This window comes from Bombus fervidus, chromosome 5 (genome assembly GCF_041682495.2).
Source record: "Bombus fervidus isolate BK054 chromosome 5, iyBomFerv1, whole genome shotgun sequence".
Classification (NCBI taxonomy): domain Eukaryota; kingdom Metazoa; phylum Arthropoda; class Insecta; order Hymenoptera; family Apidae; genus Bombus; species Bombus fervidus.
Window position 1 is genome coordinate 10347773 of NC_091521.1, and position 20698 is coordinate 10368470.

Consider the following 20698-nt stretch of genomic DNA (forward strand, 5'->3'; position numbering starts at 1 on the left):
CATTAATGTTCATTGACAATTGAATTTAATTAGATTTACATTTAATGAAACGATATCAAATACCGAAAATTCAAATTTTACGTTAATTTTCAATGTGAAAGGTGGAAATCAAAAACCCCATTATGGATCTCGTAGCTAATGTTGCAAATGTAGATCTATGGACTGTCATACTCCTATCAGTTTCTCATAAATTTCCCATTATGTACGATACCGTGTTACTTGATCAGTGTTAAGTTAGTGCGCCATTAGTTTAACGCAGCTCTGACGAAGGTTCATCTATGGATTCAGTAGCATACATCTAACTTCATAGTACTTTGAGCTTATTGTTCGAAACCTTTAAGGGTTAGAATTTGCAGCTTTGCACTTCAGCAACTACAAGTTTTTGCGTTTTGAAGTTTATATTGTTATAAGAGCAAGTGGATTGTGAACAGTTAGATCACGTGCTTAAACTTACTATTTTAAATTGATCGAATATAATGTAGTATCGTGAGCAAAACAAGACCTAAAAATATCGGGTAAACCATAAACATCGTCGACAACCGGATGTCTACGCATCCTTGCTGTTTACCCTTAATATTCTGAATAACCCACCATAAAACCATTTTTATGGTTAAGGTCTTTCAGGCCAAAAACAATTTTGCCTATTACGGGAGAAGTAGGAGAGTGTGAATCCAGAAGATAGAGAGAGTGCGAGTTGCGTTGTCAAGAGAGCGAGCGTTGGATTCGTTGTGACGAGAGTTTCCAATTAATTATTGAGTTGTCTAAAGTACAGTACGTTGTTGCGATTAGTTCATGTTAAATAACCATCGTTTCCTGTCTAATCAACATCTATATCAATCCATATTCTTAAATAAACTATCAGTTTAATTATTTAATTATTAAGTAGTATATAATTAATTCTCCGATACTATAATACAAATGTTACTAAAATAAACAGTCAAGGCAATGACCAGATCAATTGCAAATAGCAATTTTGTACATTCACTTTATTTTTGTTATATTTAATTTGTTCTAATTATTTATATGTATATTTATATATTTTTCATACTTTAAGACTATTCCATTAATGAAAAAATTAGTTGCTTTATCTATAGATATGTAGAAATAGAGCTTCCATGTACAAAATATTTTTTTAAATTATTCCATTTCATAGATTTTGATATCGGAAATAATAAGATATTATACAACTTAATCAGTAGCTTAGTTAGAATAAGATTTGCGTGTATTAAATAAAAGGCAAAATGAAATTTAAATAAAATTTAATTCTGAAGAGAAATCAGCATTCGCAAAGACCTGCTTCCATGACAAATATTTGTCCGTGGAACGAAATGCAACGGAATTTCACGATCTTCGAAGTCCAATTTACCGGGTTGATGAATAAAATAAAATTTCTTTACCGAAGGACTAAAACGTAACCTACTTGGTAGAAAGTTCAAGAACAAATTGTTCGTAGGATGAGAAGTTTTAACACATTTAATTGAATATTGATTCTGTTTCTATTGTTTTAACGGAAAACGAGAATCGCTTAATTACTGTATTAACCGTATTTATCGTATTAACAATATATTAAAAATATATTTTGGTCGCCTGAAATATTCATTATAGATGCTTTATATTTTAGAAAATAGGCAATATTATGGCATAGGATTATTATTAATAACGAATTGCAATATGAACTGAAAAAAAGAAAATTAGAATACAATGACTTATGAGAAATTAGACGAATTAATTTACTAGATGATGTGCAGGAACAATTTTGAATAACTTGCAAGTAGTCAGAATCGCGAAGAAAATAGTATATAATAATAGTCAATTTTACAATTCTTTCATCTGGGCCTGTAATGAAAATTTGAAAAATATATTTTGTACATTTATGTCAGTTGTATACATACTGAAAGCTTCATTGAAATCGGTTGATGCAGGAAAGAATCTTTAGATTTATTATAGTTATAGGCTCAAACTTGTGAAAAATTTCGATTTCCACCATTTTCAATCGTTTGTACCTTATAGCAACGTTAAACGATTTCGATGACATTTTCAGTATGTAGGTATGTAACTGACATAAATCTAAAAAATTTATTTTTTAAATTTTCAGTACAAGCTCAACTAAAAAAATTGTAAACTCGACCTATATTATTTTCTTGCCGATTCTGACCAATTTTTTCAAAATTTTTTTTAACCATTATTTATTAAACTAATCCATCTAACTTTTTAAAAAAACTTAAATCGTCTGGTCCAATTTACGAAAGTTATTCTGCTGTAAAATGTGTTCAAATGATATACAAAAAAAGTATAAAAAATTGTTATTGAAATACACATAGGGACAAATTATTAAAGCCTTTGGTTTTGAATACGTCGTTTTATCTACCGGGTAAAAGGACATTGTTCCGATGCGACAAAGACCACTAGGAAATACTTCGAACGCATTTCATATCATACAGGTCGGCAAAGGAAGAATGTTTCACATCAGTGTAGCATCGTAATCCTATTACACCACCACAGTATATCGATAAGCGCTTTTGATTGTGCCAGTCTACGGTAATCTTCCATCATATCTACTGATTTGATAAGCTCGTTTGAAATCCGTTTCATCGGTGTGATTGTTACGTATACCGAAGTAATAGCATTAAACAGTATCTTTAGTACTCACGTTATGCCAACGCACGAAACAGGATACTGACAGCTAATCTCAAATCAATATTCTTTCCTACACCTTCTACAATTTTATTTTGCTTTCTACATCTATGAGATGTTTAGTTTAATCACGTAGCATAAATGTTTATCTTAAATGTAAACACTTAAAACAATTTTTAGAAACTTATTAATAAAATACAAAATTTGATTGAACAGTTAGATCAATGCGTTAGTATCATTATTACAAGTTAAAGAATAATTTGACATTATAATTGTATATATTATAATGACATTATACACAACTCAACACAGAATTATCAACAAATTATCAACGTAAAACCGACAACAGAAAATCATTCTACTATTATCCCCATTATCCTATTATAATTAAGTAAACACTTCTTCAATAAATAATGAAACACGTATGTATACGACTCAACTGAACATTACGGTTAATCACTGTATGCTCAAATAATTCAATAAAAAGGTACATGACTCAACTTAGGATACCAATAAACGTTATACCGAAACGCAAACGATCCCCAAATCGAAACCGAAGTGTTCACCTATAACGCCAAGATCTAGTACAGTATACATAGTACATATAGCAACAACTTAACACCATAAACCGAAAGCACGATCTAAGCGAGGTTAAATCACTGGTGTCCGAGAATCCATTCACTTAATCAATAAACCAATCTACAGCTCGATGTCCATCGAGCGGGACAGCGCATCGTGCGTGTAACGGATAGTCGCAGCGCGATGGCAACGCGCGTTATCGCCGATCTGTCCATTAATAAAGATGAACGTGCGGAATCTCATCAGCGCCACGAAGTCTGGCCCGGAGGATTTAATGCTCGTCAAATTGTGCGCCGTGGAAAGCCGCTTTACGTGAAATTGCGCGCGCGTGACCACGTGCCACCAGTGAAAGCGCCAGCAGCTTTTCACAGATATCGTGCAATAACCCGGGAAAAATAATCGACGAACTGTGCACAAGAACCACGTATTGGAACGTCGCGTGCCGTAAAAGCCGGAGTGCACTTGTCAGTTGCACGCCTCGTCGAAAACGTCCACCGTGGCCCCAGCGACGATATTAATTTTCTCCGTGCGCGGATCCTCCACAAGCGTGGCCCCGCGTTATTCGAAAATACACTTCTTCCAATTATTCCTTTAAACGGAGCTGGAAAGCGACAGTCCGGTTCCACTGTCATCTCTGTGGTTAAAGCTGCCGAAAAAGTCGATACGTTTGACTGTTAAATAACCGACCGCGGGTCAGACGACAAAATTTCTTTCATCGGACAGTTGCAGCGTGAAGTAGGTTTGACAGTTTTGACTATGTGGTGTGGTTACAGACTCGGATGCGAGAATGGTTGTATTGGAAATCAGTGGGATAGTGGCTTAATGATTGACGGTGCATTGAATTTTCTTTTTTTTTTTTTTTTTCTTTATACAGAGTGCTTCGTTTGGTTTAGATTAATATTGGCGGAGTATTTTCATACTTCAATAATATCGATGTGGATTATCTTCAAATGTATGGCTTTAATCGCTTTACCCATGTCATACAAATAAGAACGAGAATTAACTTTTATCGTTGAATCGTTTTATACTGATATATTAAATAAAAATGTACCACAAATGATACAAACACTAATTATACTAGGCACGTGATTTTTTAAAATTAGCAACTTTAAAAAATAAGAAACAGGGAGAGATAAGGCTACATTTTATGAAAGAATTATTGAAACGGTTGTCCTGCTTACAGTATAAGTATCTATGTCTGACTACTGTGATGCTTGAATTTACTGCCTCTAGTTACGTTTTTCTAAGACTCTAAATGTGTTCGTCTTTAATTTGATTAATATTTTACATTATTACCGAGACCTTTAATATTTCTGCTATGGTCCACAGCTTTAACATGACCTGTAGATGGAAATCAGGAAGTATAAAATCAGGAGATATTTCACTCGACCAACCCGTATCTTAGCTACATATGTATGTATAAGTTCATACGAGAACTTGGTTCTTGAAAACTAAGCCTCGGATAAAAGCATTTTATTCTAAACTTTTGATTTATGTTTGCGTATAGAATCGCCTTCTTTACGTTTGTATAATACTTTCAGCCACGGCCTGATATATTTGTAACTACATATTTTCTGTTTCTTTGCTTTACGATATTTTTCACTCATTCCTTAATCCAAAAATTCTCGAGTCTATTTTATAATACATTTATTATAATATGCACCGTGTTATAAGCAGAAGTAGAAAAGGAATAGCCTTGTAATTGAGTGATTCTATTACTGTTAATGTCTTCGAGGTCCTACTTCGCGTTCATACAAGGGAAAATCAATGAAAGCTTATATTCTCAAATCGATAAAAGAGTGACGCTGCTAGGAAAAGTAAATTTTTGTGAAAGTCGATTTGAAGAAAATTATTAGTTACTCGACTATTTAATAATTTGGATATTCTTTTCTCTGTTACAATTTACAAGCTATTAGTCTTTAAGTTTCGAAATTTCTAAAAAAAGAATTTAAGCGTTATTGTGTGATACCATTCTTGTTAAATACTATAATTTTTATAAATGTCATATAACACTTCCATTATAGTAAATATTTTATTTTTAAAGTTAATTTTTTCAATATTTCTAAATTTATAATTTTAGGATATTTTACTTTTCTATCGAATCGAAAACACGAACTGCATGTTTCTCGATCAGTCCAGATAAATAGAGCTTTACTCCATAGTATAGCTGGATTGTTGTGCTCCGCCACGTCCTAGGAATTTCGTCGATAGTGCGATAAGCCCTTTGCTCTGGAGTCCTGCAACACCTTGGGGTTCTTGGGTCGGTTTACCACCTATTTTATCATAATCGATAGAATACAACAGATATTGGGAAATTTTCGAACAGCTGTCCATCTTATCTAAAGGTATATGTAACGAGACAATATCCCTCAAGAGTAAAACAGCTGAGACTCGAAATCCATATCTTCGTGCATGTCTGAGATTCTTTCACTAGGAAGAAATTACTTGATTGTCTGTAGTTTGTAGTTGCGAACTCTGACGAACATTTCAGAAATGGATAGAACAGCAATCTCACATTATAATGTGCACGGCAATATGAACGTCGAAATTACCGATATTACGTATTACGTATCTCATATTTCTTTATTTAAAAACGTCGAGGTTTAAGCTAAATGTTTTCTTTTTTAAAGGAGTCTTTTAGTCGTTTTACTCTACACATCAGTTTCTTAACAACTTTGTGAGAACGGCTTTTCTGTAATTAATCAAAAAGTTATTTTTGCTGCGGCATACTATGAGGATTACGTTTAAAAACTTTGAAGATGAATATCTCTATTTTGGTAATGCTAGACTTTCTAACAATTAAATTGTGTATAGTTAATATATTAAATAACGCATCGTCAAAATTCCTAAGAAATTGCAAGAAAGTCAGTCTTCGCTACGCATACCTTAATCGATAGAATAAAATCCAGGTGAATTGTTGAATATTTTTCCAACAATGTCTACCTAAAACTTTGAATGTAGATATTTACACTCATCTTTTACACTATAATCTCAAATATCTGATTATCCTTCATATCACTATAATTAAAAACTTAGTTACTTGTATTTGCAACAAATTCTGTTAATACTTCTTAACTCTTTCAACTCTATGAATATCAAATAAACACATTCGATAAAATCTGAAATCATTTTCATTGATTAGATGTATGCAATTTTCATAGAAGTTAAAAACTCCATCGTTAAGAAGACTCTTAGAATTCTTCTTTAGAATATTCTTTAATCAAAAATTTATCGAATTAAACATAATCACAATTTATATGTATCTGTAGCATTGATTTCGAATGGATAGCAAAATTAATAGGAGATTTAGTATACCTCCAGAAAAAGTTTTTAAGTCATTAGTAAAAATCAGTTAAATTGTAAAATTGTATTAGCTTTTCCAATATGTTTTGTATGTAAATGGTATGTAGATTATATGTAAATTATCATGTATCGTTGAGATTGCAGTACTGTATTGAAATGTACGGTTGAATATCATGGCAATATATTTATTTCTATTTTTATTCACGAACAGAACTATCCTACAACTCCATCTTGCACCGAAACCGGAGGTAGTTGACAAATAAAATTTTCTTCAGAAATGTTTGCGTAGTAGATTGTCAATTAGATTTTGCATTTTGTCGAGAAGATTCTCCGTTTTGGTGCACGAATCTTGAAGGAACTTATGATTCTTAGACAAGTAATTTATGATGTACTTCGCAGAGTCTGAGGAAATTATTTTCACCACTTCGTAGGATTGCCAAGGAAACACAAGCATAAAATATATCTTGCTTTCATGTACTTTGCTCTCTTTTGTGACATACAAGGATAAAAAGGAAACGATAACAGAGAAGTAGCGAAATCTAACGAGTGAAAATTATACGAAGAAAATATTTCTACATCATTTAATGGCGTTCCGAACGCCGAATCGATTTGTAATTAGGTCGTTGTACGTTTCATAGTGATTCGAATTCCAAGTTAAATCTTAATGTGCATACGTGGCGTCTGCTGCAATCGGAGATTCGTCTAAGTAAATATTAAATCGTACGGTGTTCGATAATCAAACTTGCTCTTTGTTTATATAGGTTTGCGTTGTTGAATTTAATTTCAACGCTGTAATTGCATTTGTTTCGACGGCAATTGTGCAGTCACGTTTGTTCGTAATTATAAACCATATTGTGCATCCGAATTTGCTTGAATGCACATAAGAGCCATATATAACATACACTGTAATATTATTCTTTATTGCGTCGCCAATGCAATAAACGTGAATCCTTGCGTGAGAAAATGGAAAGGGCCAAAATGTAATATTTATCGTAATATTTTACAATGTATAATGTAAAATTATATATAAAGTAAACGAGCAAAAAAGTTAATGATATTTCACTGAAACAGCAATAAAAGGTGTTTAATATAAAAATGTTTCTGTTTCCGACGATATTAAATATAATTAAAAAATTATGTGATTTCAGCAATGAGTCCGCGAAAATCTCCAATTCTATCAAAGATAATTTTCTGAAGTTCGTTATGATCGTAAACTTTGAAGTTTTAAATTTTGAATTTTCAAATTTTGAATTTTCATATTTCGAATTTTCAAATTTCGAATTTTCAAATTTCGAATTTTCAAAATTCAATTATTTAAAGAAACATGTATCTTTCTGGAAATAATTTTTTGAACTATATAAATTGCAATTTCTTTCCTTACGAGTTATTGGTATTTTAGAAATATGAGTTAATTGAAAATTAATTGATAACTTGAAGAATCAATTAATTTGTAAGTTTATTTTCGTTACAAGTTTATTATTTGGAAATTAATTCGATATTGACATTTGCTACCATTGTTATCGTACATACACGTGCTGGACGTAAAACAAGCCTACGAGGTTATATTATAGTGTAGTCTAATGATAACGTTGAAACTTCAATGCAATTCGATTCTAAAATTGTTCGACTGTAGCACTTCTATACCCTAGTTCCAATTAACAAAGTAGAACTAGTGGTTTGACTAAGGAGTCAGGTATTCAAAAGACTAACAGAAAATCGAAACGTGATTTTTTCTTATTTCAGATCGATGTTTGTACAATTTTTAACTACTACCAGTTAGAAATACAAAGCAACACAATTATTTAATAAAATAGAAATCGTGCAATATTAGCTGTTAAGAATTTACATTAAATGTTATGATTCTTGATAATAAAATTAATAAACTTTTCGTTTAAAATTAGCTTGATAAAATCACGATAAATTTTTATAAAAATTGCAAACGTTTTGAAGCTAAACAAATCAGCTACAATTAATTTCTGTTTTTACCCGAGTACATGATTATTATTGAATCTTTCAAAAAACAAATTACACGTTTATTTGTCGCGAGGAAATGACATGAAAAACCATGAATTTGAAAGTAGATTTTCTAAAATTATGTTTGTAATTTTACATTTCAATTACATTTTAATTACATTACATTTTACTCTTTTACATTTTAATTTATAGAATAATGTGACTTTTGAGTGATTTGTCTATATATTCCCTATATATATATATATTTGTAATATTTTAGGTACTTCAGTTCAATGGATTATCGATAAAATAATTTTGGAGAACTCGACAATTATAGTAATATTTTATCAAAAGTTGCCACTAAAATCCGTAATATGCTAAGGCATTCTGCCATAACTAAATATATCTCGTTGAAACACGAATTAAACTCAAACTTAACTTATAATTCATGGTTTAATCTAGGCTCACCCTGCCAATATCTTATCTGACAAGTCAGATTAAACCCAGATCTGTACAATCTATCTAATTCTAATCTAACATTCCCAACATATCTGACACACGCAGAATGCTTTATGCCCATATATGTATACGTCTATCTACCTAATCCAATAATTACACTATTAATCATCCCTCCCGAATCTATTTCTATTTCATTCCAAAAAGGTCCTTATAATCTTAAAAAATATCATTTGAATATTCTTCGAGGATACATAACAAATGTTAATAATAACCATTTAACCATTGTAGTTTCATATCAAATCAAACCTGATGCTCTATTGTATTCTTTCTTCTTCGATATACTACAGATGACATATATTTTCTACTTTGTAATTTAACCTAACAGTACTACATCATTTGGATCATTTTCAACGCAATCCTGTTCTTTCATATTTATTCAATTCTTTAAATTCAAGGAAAATATGAAAGAAACATTGTTGATATATGTGATATCATGGTTGAATTTTCTGCTACAATTTTTCCCCAAGTATTACAAACTTTCTTTTCGTCGAAGCAAAAGCAAGATTGCAATATAAAAATTCGGAGATTGCATGACAAAAAATATACTCGCTCATATACGTAAATATATTTTGGAAACTAATAAACGTAAAAGATCTGCGCGAGTCATAATCCATTCAACTTTCATCAAGGGTTAATTGCTGTCAGAGCAAAACCAATCACAGCTCGAATCCATCTTGAAAACACATTCATCCCTTTAATTTCCTCTTACTTCTACCATTTTTCCATCACCCTTCTTACCATTGTCTGGTAATTCGTTCTTCTCTCGCTCGAACGAGGTTTCCATCGAAATTAATCGACTTTAATGAAGCATATAACCTAGCCTGATCCGTTCTCCCCTGCTAATTATTGCCTTAACGTTATTAAGCACGAACGACACGGGATTTAAGAAAAGAATCGAAGGAAGGGAACAGCTCGAGGTGCGTTTCAATAGAGCGTGAATTATTGAATTCACATGGCAGGGCCAATTACTCGAGGAAATCCTGGCGATGGTTGCACGTTGTGTCGCCCATTTTATTTACAATTATCGATAATTAAGAACGTGCCAGAACCGAGTCGTTGCTCTTTCTCTCTCTCCTTCTCTTTCGATTCATCGTCATGGAATGGTGGTTTTCGTTAACTCCGTCCCCATTTCTCTTTCTCCGTTTCATTCCGCGTGCTCGTTCTCCTCTCTTTCCCTTGGCTTTCTCGCCGGCCGATACTCTAATCGGGCGACCGATTAATTATCAGCCAGAACCGAGAACGAACCGTGAATAGATGCCTAGCCGTTTAATCGTATGCATACCATTCGGAAATCACGTTCCACAGTTGAAATTTTGTTCAAGGAACTGGAAATGCACGTACGATGTTCTTTTTTTTTCATTGAAATTCTGTAAAGGGTGGCATAAATTAGGTGGAAAATGAAGGGTTGTGCTACGCAATCTTTGGGGAAATAAATCTCTCCATGGAGTTTCCTGCACTGGATAGAAACATTGCAGGCGTCATGCAGTTTTGTGTAATGTTTGGTTTATTCGCTTGTTTGCGAGAAGAATAAAGTGCTGCGTAGACTTGCGTTTACTATTTTTTGGATATAATTATGACATAAATTATTAACATATTTACTAAGAAAGACCAGTTAATTCGATCACTAAGGTTATTCAAGTTTTTGGAAATATTAATTTTTTTGTATTTTATATTTTTGAATTATTACTTATAATTATATTACCTTCTTTTTGTATTTGTATCTGCGTTCCATCTTTGCTGAAGATAAATTGTGTCATATTTATTTTTGGCGGAACAAAAATTGAAATGTTTCGAATTAATTAGTCTTTGTTAACTTCAATTTCAGTACAAATTTCTGATTAAGTTATTACGTCCGATTAGTATTCTACACTTTTCAATAGCAAATAGTATAACAGGTACAGAAAATGTCTTAACTGTTTCAAAAATACTGAACATATTCGTGACTTATTTCTTTTTACATAAGTCTTTATATGAGTCTCTATAATCTTTCCATATAAAAAAAAAAGATTATAATGGAACGTGATTTCCCTTGAAATCAATAACTGGAATCATTCGAGTGGTTTAGGCCGCGTGAACATGCCCAATACAGGTACGTGACGTTTATGTAGGAAATTTTGACATGATATGATGCGACATGACGTGCTATACGACCCGTCATAATTTAAAGCTGTCTGAAATTCTCTGGCGCCGGTTTTAGTCTTTCCCTTTTTCTTCCTGAATTACGGTACTAACATCATTAGCTAACGAGAAAGTACCTGCAAGACGATGTTTCTCTTTGGCCTCTAACTTCTCGAGTTCTTTGAGCCGAATGCAAACGTTTGCAGTAGTTTAAAAAAGGTGTATGATGCAACCTTCTTGTTAAGGAACGTAAAGGTTTGTAAAAGGGGTTAATTCTTATTACGAATGGGAATAACTACAGAGAAATATTTCGAGTAAAATAAACGAGCCTGGAGCTGGTACATATATGTTAACACGTGACATATAAAATTTTTCTATCCTTGTCTGTTAACTTAGCGCGAAAGATCGTAAGATTTGCAAACTTTCTTCTTTAATTGTTTATTCTATTACTTTATTTACAAACTCGATACAAGTTTCGTATCAAATCAATTTGTATTTAGAGCAGTTTATTTACATTTAAAAATAGAACAAAAATTTGTGGAATAGGTTTCTGTCAATTTATAAAAATTGGTGAGAAAGTAGCGAGTTCTATCGCAAATATACATTTTCTTGTTTCTCTATTTTTCGATAGATAACATTTACGATTTCGTTATTGCGTTCAGTTTCAATATTAAAAATTTCTTCGTGGATAATTAGACCTCGCTTAGTTCAAATGGCGTTCGTTTGTTTTTGGCCATAATCAAAACGGAAACTCCCTTGTGACGTCTAGTTTCAAGTATAATATTCGTATAGTATGACACGGACATAATCTCGTGAACCAACCTCAGCGTTTAATTTACTGTACACGACATATCTCGTGAGCTCTGGGTCACTGTGTTGAAATTGCGATTAAGAATCTAAGAAAGTAAAGCAATGCATAAAAGAGAATGTGTCCTTTCTTGAATTTATGAATCAATGAATTGAATTAAATAAGAAGCAAAGTATAGCTATACTTCTAATTGTTTTTGAACGCAACTATCTGTTTTCATAACAGCGTGTGCCTGATATAAAATTCATATTGTCATAAATTTAATGCCATAAATCGGAATGAGGTTTGAAATTAAAATAAAGACTAAACTTGACTACGTATATTATAGTTTTTGGTCCTGATGATTCCATCATAACGTGTAAGTGTAATTTGATGTTGTAAAAGAGAGGTTTAACTTAAAGATTCATTAAATAACAGGTCAACATTGTTCTTCAGCAATTAACAAAATAAAAGAAAATATCGGAGCTCCTGAAATGAGGAAGTTGTTAGCAATGATGTATAAGCTGTTGGATAAGAGTTCCTTGAAAGCGACCATTACGATGTAGATTAATACTTCATACGTAAAGTGTTGTAGCAGTAATCTGGATATTTCTTTTATCGTCTCTCATATGTCATAACTGGACTGCGCAATTTTATGCATTTATGCGAAATTTAAAGATACAAAAATGCAAAACATGCATCTAAGATATGGAGATATATGAAATATCCAAAGCAAAGTAATGGTTATAATTCTTAATAAGTAAATGTAGAATCTCTGTTTATGTCCTATCTCTTTGATTGCATCCATAAGATTAATAAGACTAATTTGCCTAAAAATCCACAGCCAGGTCATAGGTATATCATTCTATTAAAATTAGCATTGAGAATGTAAGAAGATGATACTACATAGAAGGAATGTAAGATAAGAGAAAGTGTGGGGAAAGATTAACATTTTAAATTATTAATACTCACGATTTATCATTTTGAGAGGATCAATGGCGAGAATAAACTGATTAGGATTCTCTGTTTCTTTGAACTTGAGGTGTTTCTAATTAGTACAGTATCATCAAATTTGCTCGAGTGAGATTACACACGGTTTAGACGCTTTCTCGAAGTAAATAAGGTTTACACAGCTCGCCTGACTGTGGACGCGTATGCTTGTATAATTAATCCGAATTTCACCAGCTAAATTACTTTCCGAACCGGGTGTAAGGAAGCATCGTGATAATTAACAAGTTACAAAACTAAAGCGAAGTTAGAAGAAAGTTCAGCCATTATTTGTAACACGTTACGTATTTAGCGTAATAAATTTTTCGCGTTTCAACCAACACGTAACGAAGAAGTTTCTTCGCGTAGTGAAACGAAAATCGTTAATAACATAGTGAAAGAAAAAGGAAGAGAGAAGAGCTAAATGGTGAGCAACACGGAACTCTTGTTTTATATTTCTTCTGATCGCTAGCTACCAGTTAATGGCATTCATACTTATACTTCGTTTTAGCTTAATAAACCACCGCTATATCTGGTTTCATGAGTAATAACTTGCATTTACTGGTTACTTTTGAAGAATTACTTGTCATTAGATCTAGTTATAGATCTTATGTTGAAAGGCAAATTTATAAAAATTTCTTCTAAATTTCGCATATCTGTCAAAATAATTGCCATCTATCTATTAAAACCTTTGCTTGAATAATAAAGTTAGGATGAACAAAGTTTTATAAAGTAACCAGTAAATAATATATTAATTGATTCTCCACCTCAATTAATCCGTAAAACTAATCCCCTAACTTTTCGGTAGAACCACTTAAGCTTAACCAAAGCACAAGTTATACGATCGTTACATTTAATCGTAGTAATAAAATTCGATCTACGAACCCTTCCTTGGGATTCCGATAAAATTAGCGTGCGCGATAGCCCCGATTTATGAAAATTTTTAAACGGCACTGGACACAGTAATTCCATATTATGCGCGCTAATTGAATATCGCGAATTCTAACGACGACTCCCGGTGGTTTAATTATATTGTACTTCTGTTATTTTGCGGCAGCATTGAACCGGATGGCTGATACGCATACGTTATTTAAACAATTTTAAGCCGACTGACGCATCAATGTCGATTGCACACCACTTGAAACAAATGTATCCCTTTTAATCCTTTGGGGATAGATTTTTCTTTCAGCAACATATATATAAACGCAACGATATAATAATATAGACTATAATATACATAATACATATCCTACTTATAATAGGATTAATTCTAATAAGTTTCAGTAATACCAAGGAAATTATAGCAATTGGTGGTGTGCAAAAGTTAGTAGACAAATAGATTTTTTACTTTACATTCCAAGAGCAATATGTAGAAGAATATCAACCAGTATATGAGATGTGAGAGCATACCAAGTAAAAGAACACGGTACAAATAAATAGATACTATCATACAGTTATATAATATTATTTAAAATTCTTTCAAATACCGCTTTCGAAATATAAAGTAAGGGATCTGTCTAGTCGGAAATTTTTGCACACTTCTTGTTAAAGTCCATCTTTGACCTGAAACAGTGATCAAAGTGGAACTACGTTTATTAAGATGAATTAATTGACTGCGATAGAGTGGCCCGTAAAGTCCTTGCTACTCGAAGTTCATCGACAAAATTCAAGTGGGATTAGTCTCTCTTTCTCCCTCTGTCCTTTTCCCTTGATTTTCTTCATCAACTCTCGCACCCTCGATTCGATATTATCGAGTAGTTACAGAGCCATGTAATTAACGGAAGTTACGATAACGAAAGGATTTCGAGAACTGATAAGCAGAAAAGTTGCACAGTTATGAAATTACCACGCAATTACGACCGTTGAACAAATTTGTTTGACTTGACGATATATGAAACCTCTTGTTCTATGAACCTGTTTTTTGATTAAAAATAATAACACGATAATCGTAAAATCGAAAACATTATATGTTCAGAAGTTGTATTAATTGATCCTAACTTTTAGATAACTTTCCTGTTCCGACTTTTAATTATAAGTTTTATATCACCCATTGCTAAATTATTTATTGTATCATTAGAATTCTATGCTGTGTGTCTTTTAAGTAATTTACTTTGGCCTTTGAGTTTTAAATCTGCATTTGTACAATAAGTGGTTGGGTATTATATTTCTACTGTAAATTATTTTACAATAGTATAAACAATTTTAACTCTGGGTATAATTGATTCTTCTACGGTAATATGTATTTATAAAATCACGATAAGGAATTTATTTGTATAATGCATTCGTTTAAAAGATTTTTGTTTTCTATTGGTTTTAAGCTTCAATGAATAATGTGGATTACGTTATACATGTTGTAGAAATTACCAGAGAACTCTGGGCGGAAGAAGGATTTCATGAAACGCACAATTTTCCGCGTATTTTATTATTCACTTCTAGAAGCCTGTGTAATATTTATGATTGGAGCTACCATGTGATTCCATTTTATTATAAAAGAGACGAGTTTTTTTAGCGACTGTAACGCTCTCTAGTTTGCTGCTTGGTTAGCACGTTATTAATTATTGCAGGCTTGTAATGTTTTTAATGGATATCAGCATACGATTTTATTTAGTTCTACATTAAACAGAATGTCCGATAAGCTTTTCATAAAATATGTGATTTTTTAACGATACCTGGTATCTATCATTTCGAGCACACAGTATATTTCCGCACAGTAATTGATAGAAGAGATATCAAGTATTCATAACAAATAATATGCTTTTCCCTGATACAGTGTATTCTGAACTATAAATAATAAAATTCAATTTACTTACTGTAAAGTTTGATTTTTCCATCCATTTCTCCCAATGAATTTTTTGCCACGCATCTGTACGACCCGAAGTCTTGGGGCTGTATGGATTTTATAGTGAGCCTCATGGTTATCTCGTACCCCTTTGGAATTGTTTCAACCTTATAATTGTCTGGAAGCAAAAACGTAGAGAATCTTTGCATGGAATCGTTTTAATAATTTCTTAAAAATAAATCAAAACGTCAAATCAGATAAGAAACGAAAACTAAAGCGGTAATTAACATTGGACGAGTAACAAAAGCATTGTGGTCCAATGGTTCTCCACTATATTTTATATCGCAGTGTCTTTCTCATAAAATCTTTGAGACGAAAGCACACACAAAACCATCAGATTTCTCAAATCATACCGGTGTCCAAGACCAGTTGGAAACCACTGGCGATAGTCTAATAACGTGGATCCCAAGAAAAACGTATTTTCGCGAACAATCGCTCTTCGTAATTGAAAATCTCGTTCAATCTGTGGTCGGTTGTTCACGTGTCGCCGAAGAATGCAATGAAAAAGTGCTTGATAAGGCTCATCGCCCGCGAGTTACGCCATTAATCTCGTGGTCGTATAATTGCTCTCGTCGCCAGTTAAAAAGCTAATTCGTTTAATTGCTACGAAACGACGACGATGAAGGAGGTGTGGCATTTACTTGGAATAACAGGAAATTTTGCTTGACATATTGACTATTTATATCGTTTTAAACATTTTGAAACGACGTGAGCTGGATGCACGACGTTGTTTACGCGATCGTCATTTTCTCTAGGCGGATGACCTCCTCATTGTATATTCATTGTTGTTCGTTCGACACTAAAACGTCTAACAATGGAAAAATGTGGGACATTAGCTCTGGGCTTATCAGTATACGTCGTTTGTCTGGCGTTCTAACGTGTAATAATTTTTCTATGACCGCGTATTTCGCTTTATATATTTGCATATATCGGGTGTCTGTTTCTCTCGTCGTCTAATATTTTTCCTAAGTAGACGGGACGTGTGCAGGTAACGCAAATGAAGTTTTATTATGCTTTTGTGGAAGTGTGCAGCGTGGTTGGAATAAATTAAAGGAATTTAGGTTAAGCTTTTGGGTAAATGATATTTTTCTTTGGTGGCAGGTCTCGTGTTTTAGTGCTAAAGGTTGAATTTAATCAAAGTTGTACATGATGAATGAAATGTACATATGCTTGTTATCCTTATGTAGAAACTGATTTGATTTGTAAGTTGCTATATAGTTTTTATTGGAAGAAAGAATATAAGGGTTACTACATTTTAAGTTTACCATCGACATCGAGTATCTCCTGATAATATGCCCACATGGGAAAAATAATTTACTTCACATGGTATTCTTTCCAAGAAAAGAAATCAATTGCTTGAAACTAAGTTTTCAATCATTAAGTCTACAATATAACATCCTATATTACTCACAACTGTTTTCTACCGATATGGCGATTCTGTAGCTCTAGAACTCTTCATTCTTAAAATATTAAGTATTATATCACCATTAAAATATTCTTCCAGTGCCTCTATACTCCATAGGTTTGGAACATTGAACATTTTTTCCGTCTAAGAATTTCATAAATATTTAAACAAACTACCAGCTTATCTAAGAGAGGATATGAAAAGGAAATTATAAATTTCGTTATTTGTAACGTTTAACAAGTCGATCGCTGATGACGCTACGTTGGCGTCATACGTGAATGGTTTTCAAACGACAGCGGAAATGTTCAAAAGAAAATACCAAAATTCAGTCACAATGGAAGAATCACTTTACTTCGATCCAACGGTGTTAGAATACACTTTGCTATAGAACGATTTATTGATTCAAACTTCCAGCAATATGCGTCCAATTTTTAATAGTTTTTGTTGTAAGAATGAGAAGTCTATCTGTGATTTGCAAAAAACTTCCGAATAAAATCGCAGATACACAAGTAAAGGTCGACAGAATTTTTCGGTAAATCTAGTATCAAAAAAGTAGCGTTTCCGCAGGATATTTTCCGTAATGGTTCCGGCCATCGAATAATACGATTTCAGCACGTACGCGTCACCTTTTTTTGCTGTATCTCGATTTCTTGCGTTTGTTTTGTTTCATTCAAACCGTGGATTTAACGAGTCCCTGTCACGCCACGAGCCAATGTTTTTCTCACGCTCAAACCCCAATCGACGTATTAATTAATCCAGAAATAAATTCTTTCGCGCTGTTCAGTAAAATTAAAAATACTCGTAACTCGTGCACAAAAGAAGGGAATTAAGATAAAAATTAAGAAGGTGGGCGGGCGACGAAATACGTTATTAATTTTGTCGCGTTACAATCATCCTTAGAGGAGAGAGGGATGAAACGACACGCAGGCGCCTTATCGTTTCACGCGGGTATTGCTTTACGCTCGCCGTTCGCCAATTATCACGAAGAGTCGGGGCTACGTTTAGCGAGACAACGACGTTAGACTGAAACAATTAGGTATAACCGCATTAGCATTACTTATACGTAAACTTTCCGTCGCGTCTTCCAACAAGAATGACGCAGTGCCGAGATAAAAGACGCGAAAACTATGTCTTCGAGCTGAGAGTGGGTCATTATGTATGAATACAAATCACTTTTTCTAATAGCACTTATGATAGCTATAAAAATTATTGGCATATTATAGTGTTTCTTATAGCATTTATATATTAATTAATTAGATCTAAGTATATTAAACTTCGTATCATTTAGTATTACTTTTATATGGCTATAAACATTCGATACTACGAAAATGAAAAATATAGGAGCTGATAAAGAAACGCTTCATTGGAAAATAAGAATACGTGATAATACTTGTTGTAGTCATCGTATATCGAATTATATAAAATAGTAGGATTTTTTTTTTTTTTTTTTGGTAAAAGTTTTGGTCGAAGAATTTTCCACGATAGCAGAATTTTAATGAATGTTGATTTTCCTTTAAATTCTTTGTTATATTCGGCATGAAACCCGCAATGATAAATTTTTTACTAGTATTGCATAATTTGTAATGCAAACGTTTTTAGACTTCAAATATTATCTTAGAATTTTGACCACTATTTAGTATTAGTAAATACGGTAAATTAGTTAATTAGTAAATAAGTTTCGTACGGTTTTCAAGAATTACCAAGTAAGACAAAGATGTTCAACATAAACTAGTCGTGGAATATAAACAAGTTAACGTATATTCTATGAACAAAATTGAAACTTTAAAAATACGAAGGTTTACCTTTAAAGTGTGACTCATTTAATTGACTCATATTAAAATAAAAATTGAGGAAGCGAAATAGATGTCCTTTTATAGGAAAGAATTCAATGTTTTCGTACCATTTGTAATCGTTTCGTTGGATGGCCTAGTCCAATAAGTGATCGCTGTTGGATAAGCCTCACTGTGACATTCCAGGACGAGAGTTTGGCCTTCATAAGCGCCCACTAACTGGTTTTCGATCCATACCATTGGCTGAACTGCAAAAACAATTTCTGATAATAATTCATATAAAATTTTTCTCGTACATTAAATATTTCGTTCAGTTACAGATGATTATGGTCGATTACATTAGGGTCGAAAATGTAATAATAGTTTAGGAATTTAGGAATAGTATAGGAATATATTTAAGCAACGAGATATTGTGTTGAGATATTAGCACTGCATTTTCAAGAACTGTAGATTTCATTTCAATTGATGTTAAAAGAAATTTTATCATCTTTTCCTTTCATTCAATTTTTCCTTCTTACTCATACCGTACTTTTTCTCTAATACAAATCATTGTTGCGAAAGTAATACTTCATGGGACTAAAAGTTTAACGATGTTCATTTTTTGAAATGTCATATTTTCCTTCTATAGAGATTTCACTGATATCAAGCCAAATTTATCTCTATATTAATTAATAAATTCTACAGAGAATAGAATTACAATCTCCTATTATTCAATCACTAAGGAAAATATATCTATATTTCATAGATCTGAATGGAATTCCACATCCCATTCAATTTATCAAATTTTTGCATTTTTCAAATATTCAAAGTTATTGAATTTTGTTAAAAGTATTAATTCTTCGTTCTGCGTGAAAGTAACGTTCTAAATTAACCGATCGTCATAGTATTAATAAAAGCGACAAGAGAAATAAGAAATGAATAAATTTGGAATTTCAATGGTTTTTTTCAGTTCAAAGCGTGCGTTTTAAGGGCCCTCGTTTTAATCAATCCGTTAAGATTGTCGACAGGTCGGTTCGTGACAGCAGAGGTTTGCCGCCGGCAGACAATATTTAAGGCGTTACTTCAGCGCCGGAAACAATGGTCCCCTGCATCTGCCATTCACGGTCTCCCAAGTGGCGTCATTATGGTACCGTTTTCCCGACAGATCCACGACCATATAGCAAGACCTTAAATTGCATTTTCCAACACGTGTGCATAATGCACTGTTAGTGCTTCCAGTTGTTTGTCTTTGTGCCAAGCTGGAATGCCATTAGTTGCTTTACGAGTCGAAGGGTTTTTGATATATACAAACGATTTAATTCTTTTTCGTTACTAATCCCATACAAATAGGATTCTTTGTTTGTTTGTATGAATTTTCAAAACTTGATATATTTAGTTGGAACTTATTTGTGTAGTTCTGAATTGATATTCTGAATTTAGTTCTGAGAATCTTTCTCACGTTATTAATCTAAGTAGGATAAATATTCATTATGAACATTGACAATTTTATTTAGTGTTATATAAAATGCATTAAATATATTTCTCAAATAGATAATTAAATATTATTGACTTCATAGGATGAAACAATGAACAGTAAGAAAAATACATTTTTTAAGAAATCAGAAACATAGTTATACAAGTCAATCATGATAACGTGCTGTTCGAATAATCAAATAACATTGTCCTCGCACGAAAGAAGATCATTTATGTTCCATTGAATTCTCGAATAAAGTTGAAGTAACTCTTTGCAACTTTTTTTCAGGAGACTATCTCGAAATATTTTATATTTTATAATTACCAACATC

At 32.5% G+C, this 20698-nt stretch overlaps 1 protein-coding gene across 3 annotated transcripts in view; it reads right to left on the reverse strand.

The window, feature by feature from the left end:
- Window positions 1-20698, reverse strand: part of LOC139987219 (lachesin) — a 163351-nt gene that overhangs the window by 5327 nt on the left and 137326 nt on the right. For 2 of the 3 annotated variants that reach the window (XM_072003222.1, XM_072003221.1), the window contains exons 6-7: window positions 19025-19162; window positions 15691-15837 (exon numbers count right to left, since the gene is read on the reverse strand). In XM_072003222.1, coding sequence (XP_071859323.1) covers window positions 15691-15837; window positions 19025-19162 — 285 coding nt within the window. Of the gene's footprint in view, window positions 1-5343; window positions 5460-15690; window positions 15838-19024; window positions 19163-20698 lie in introns of those variants that run through there. The other variant, XM_072003223.1, reaches the window with a different exon arrangement.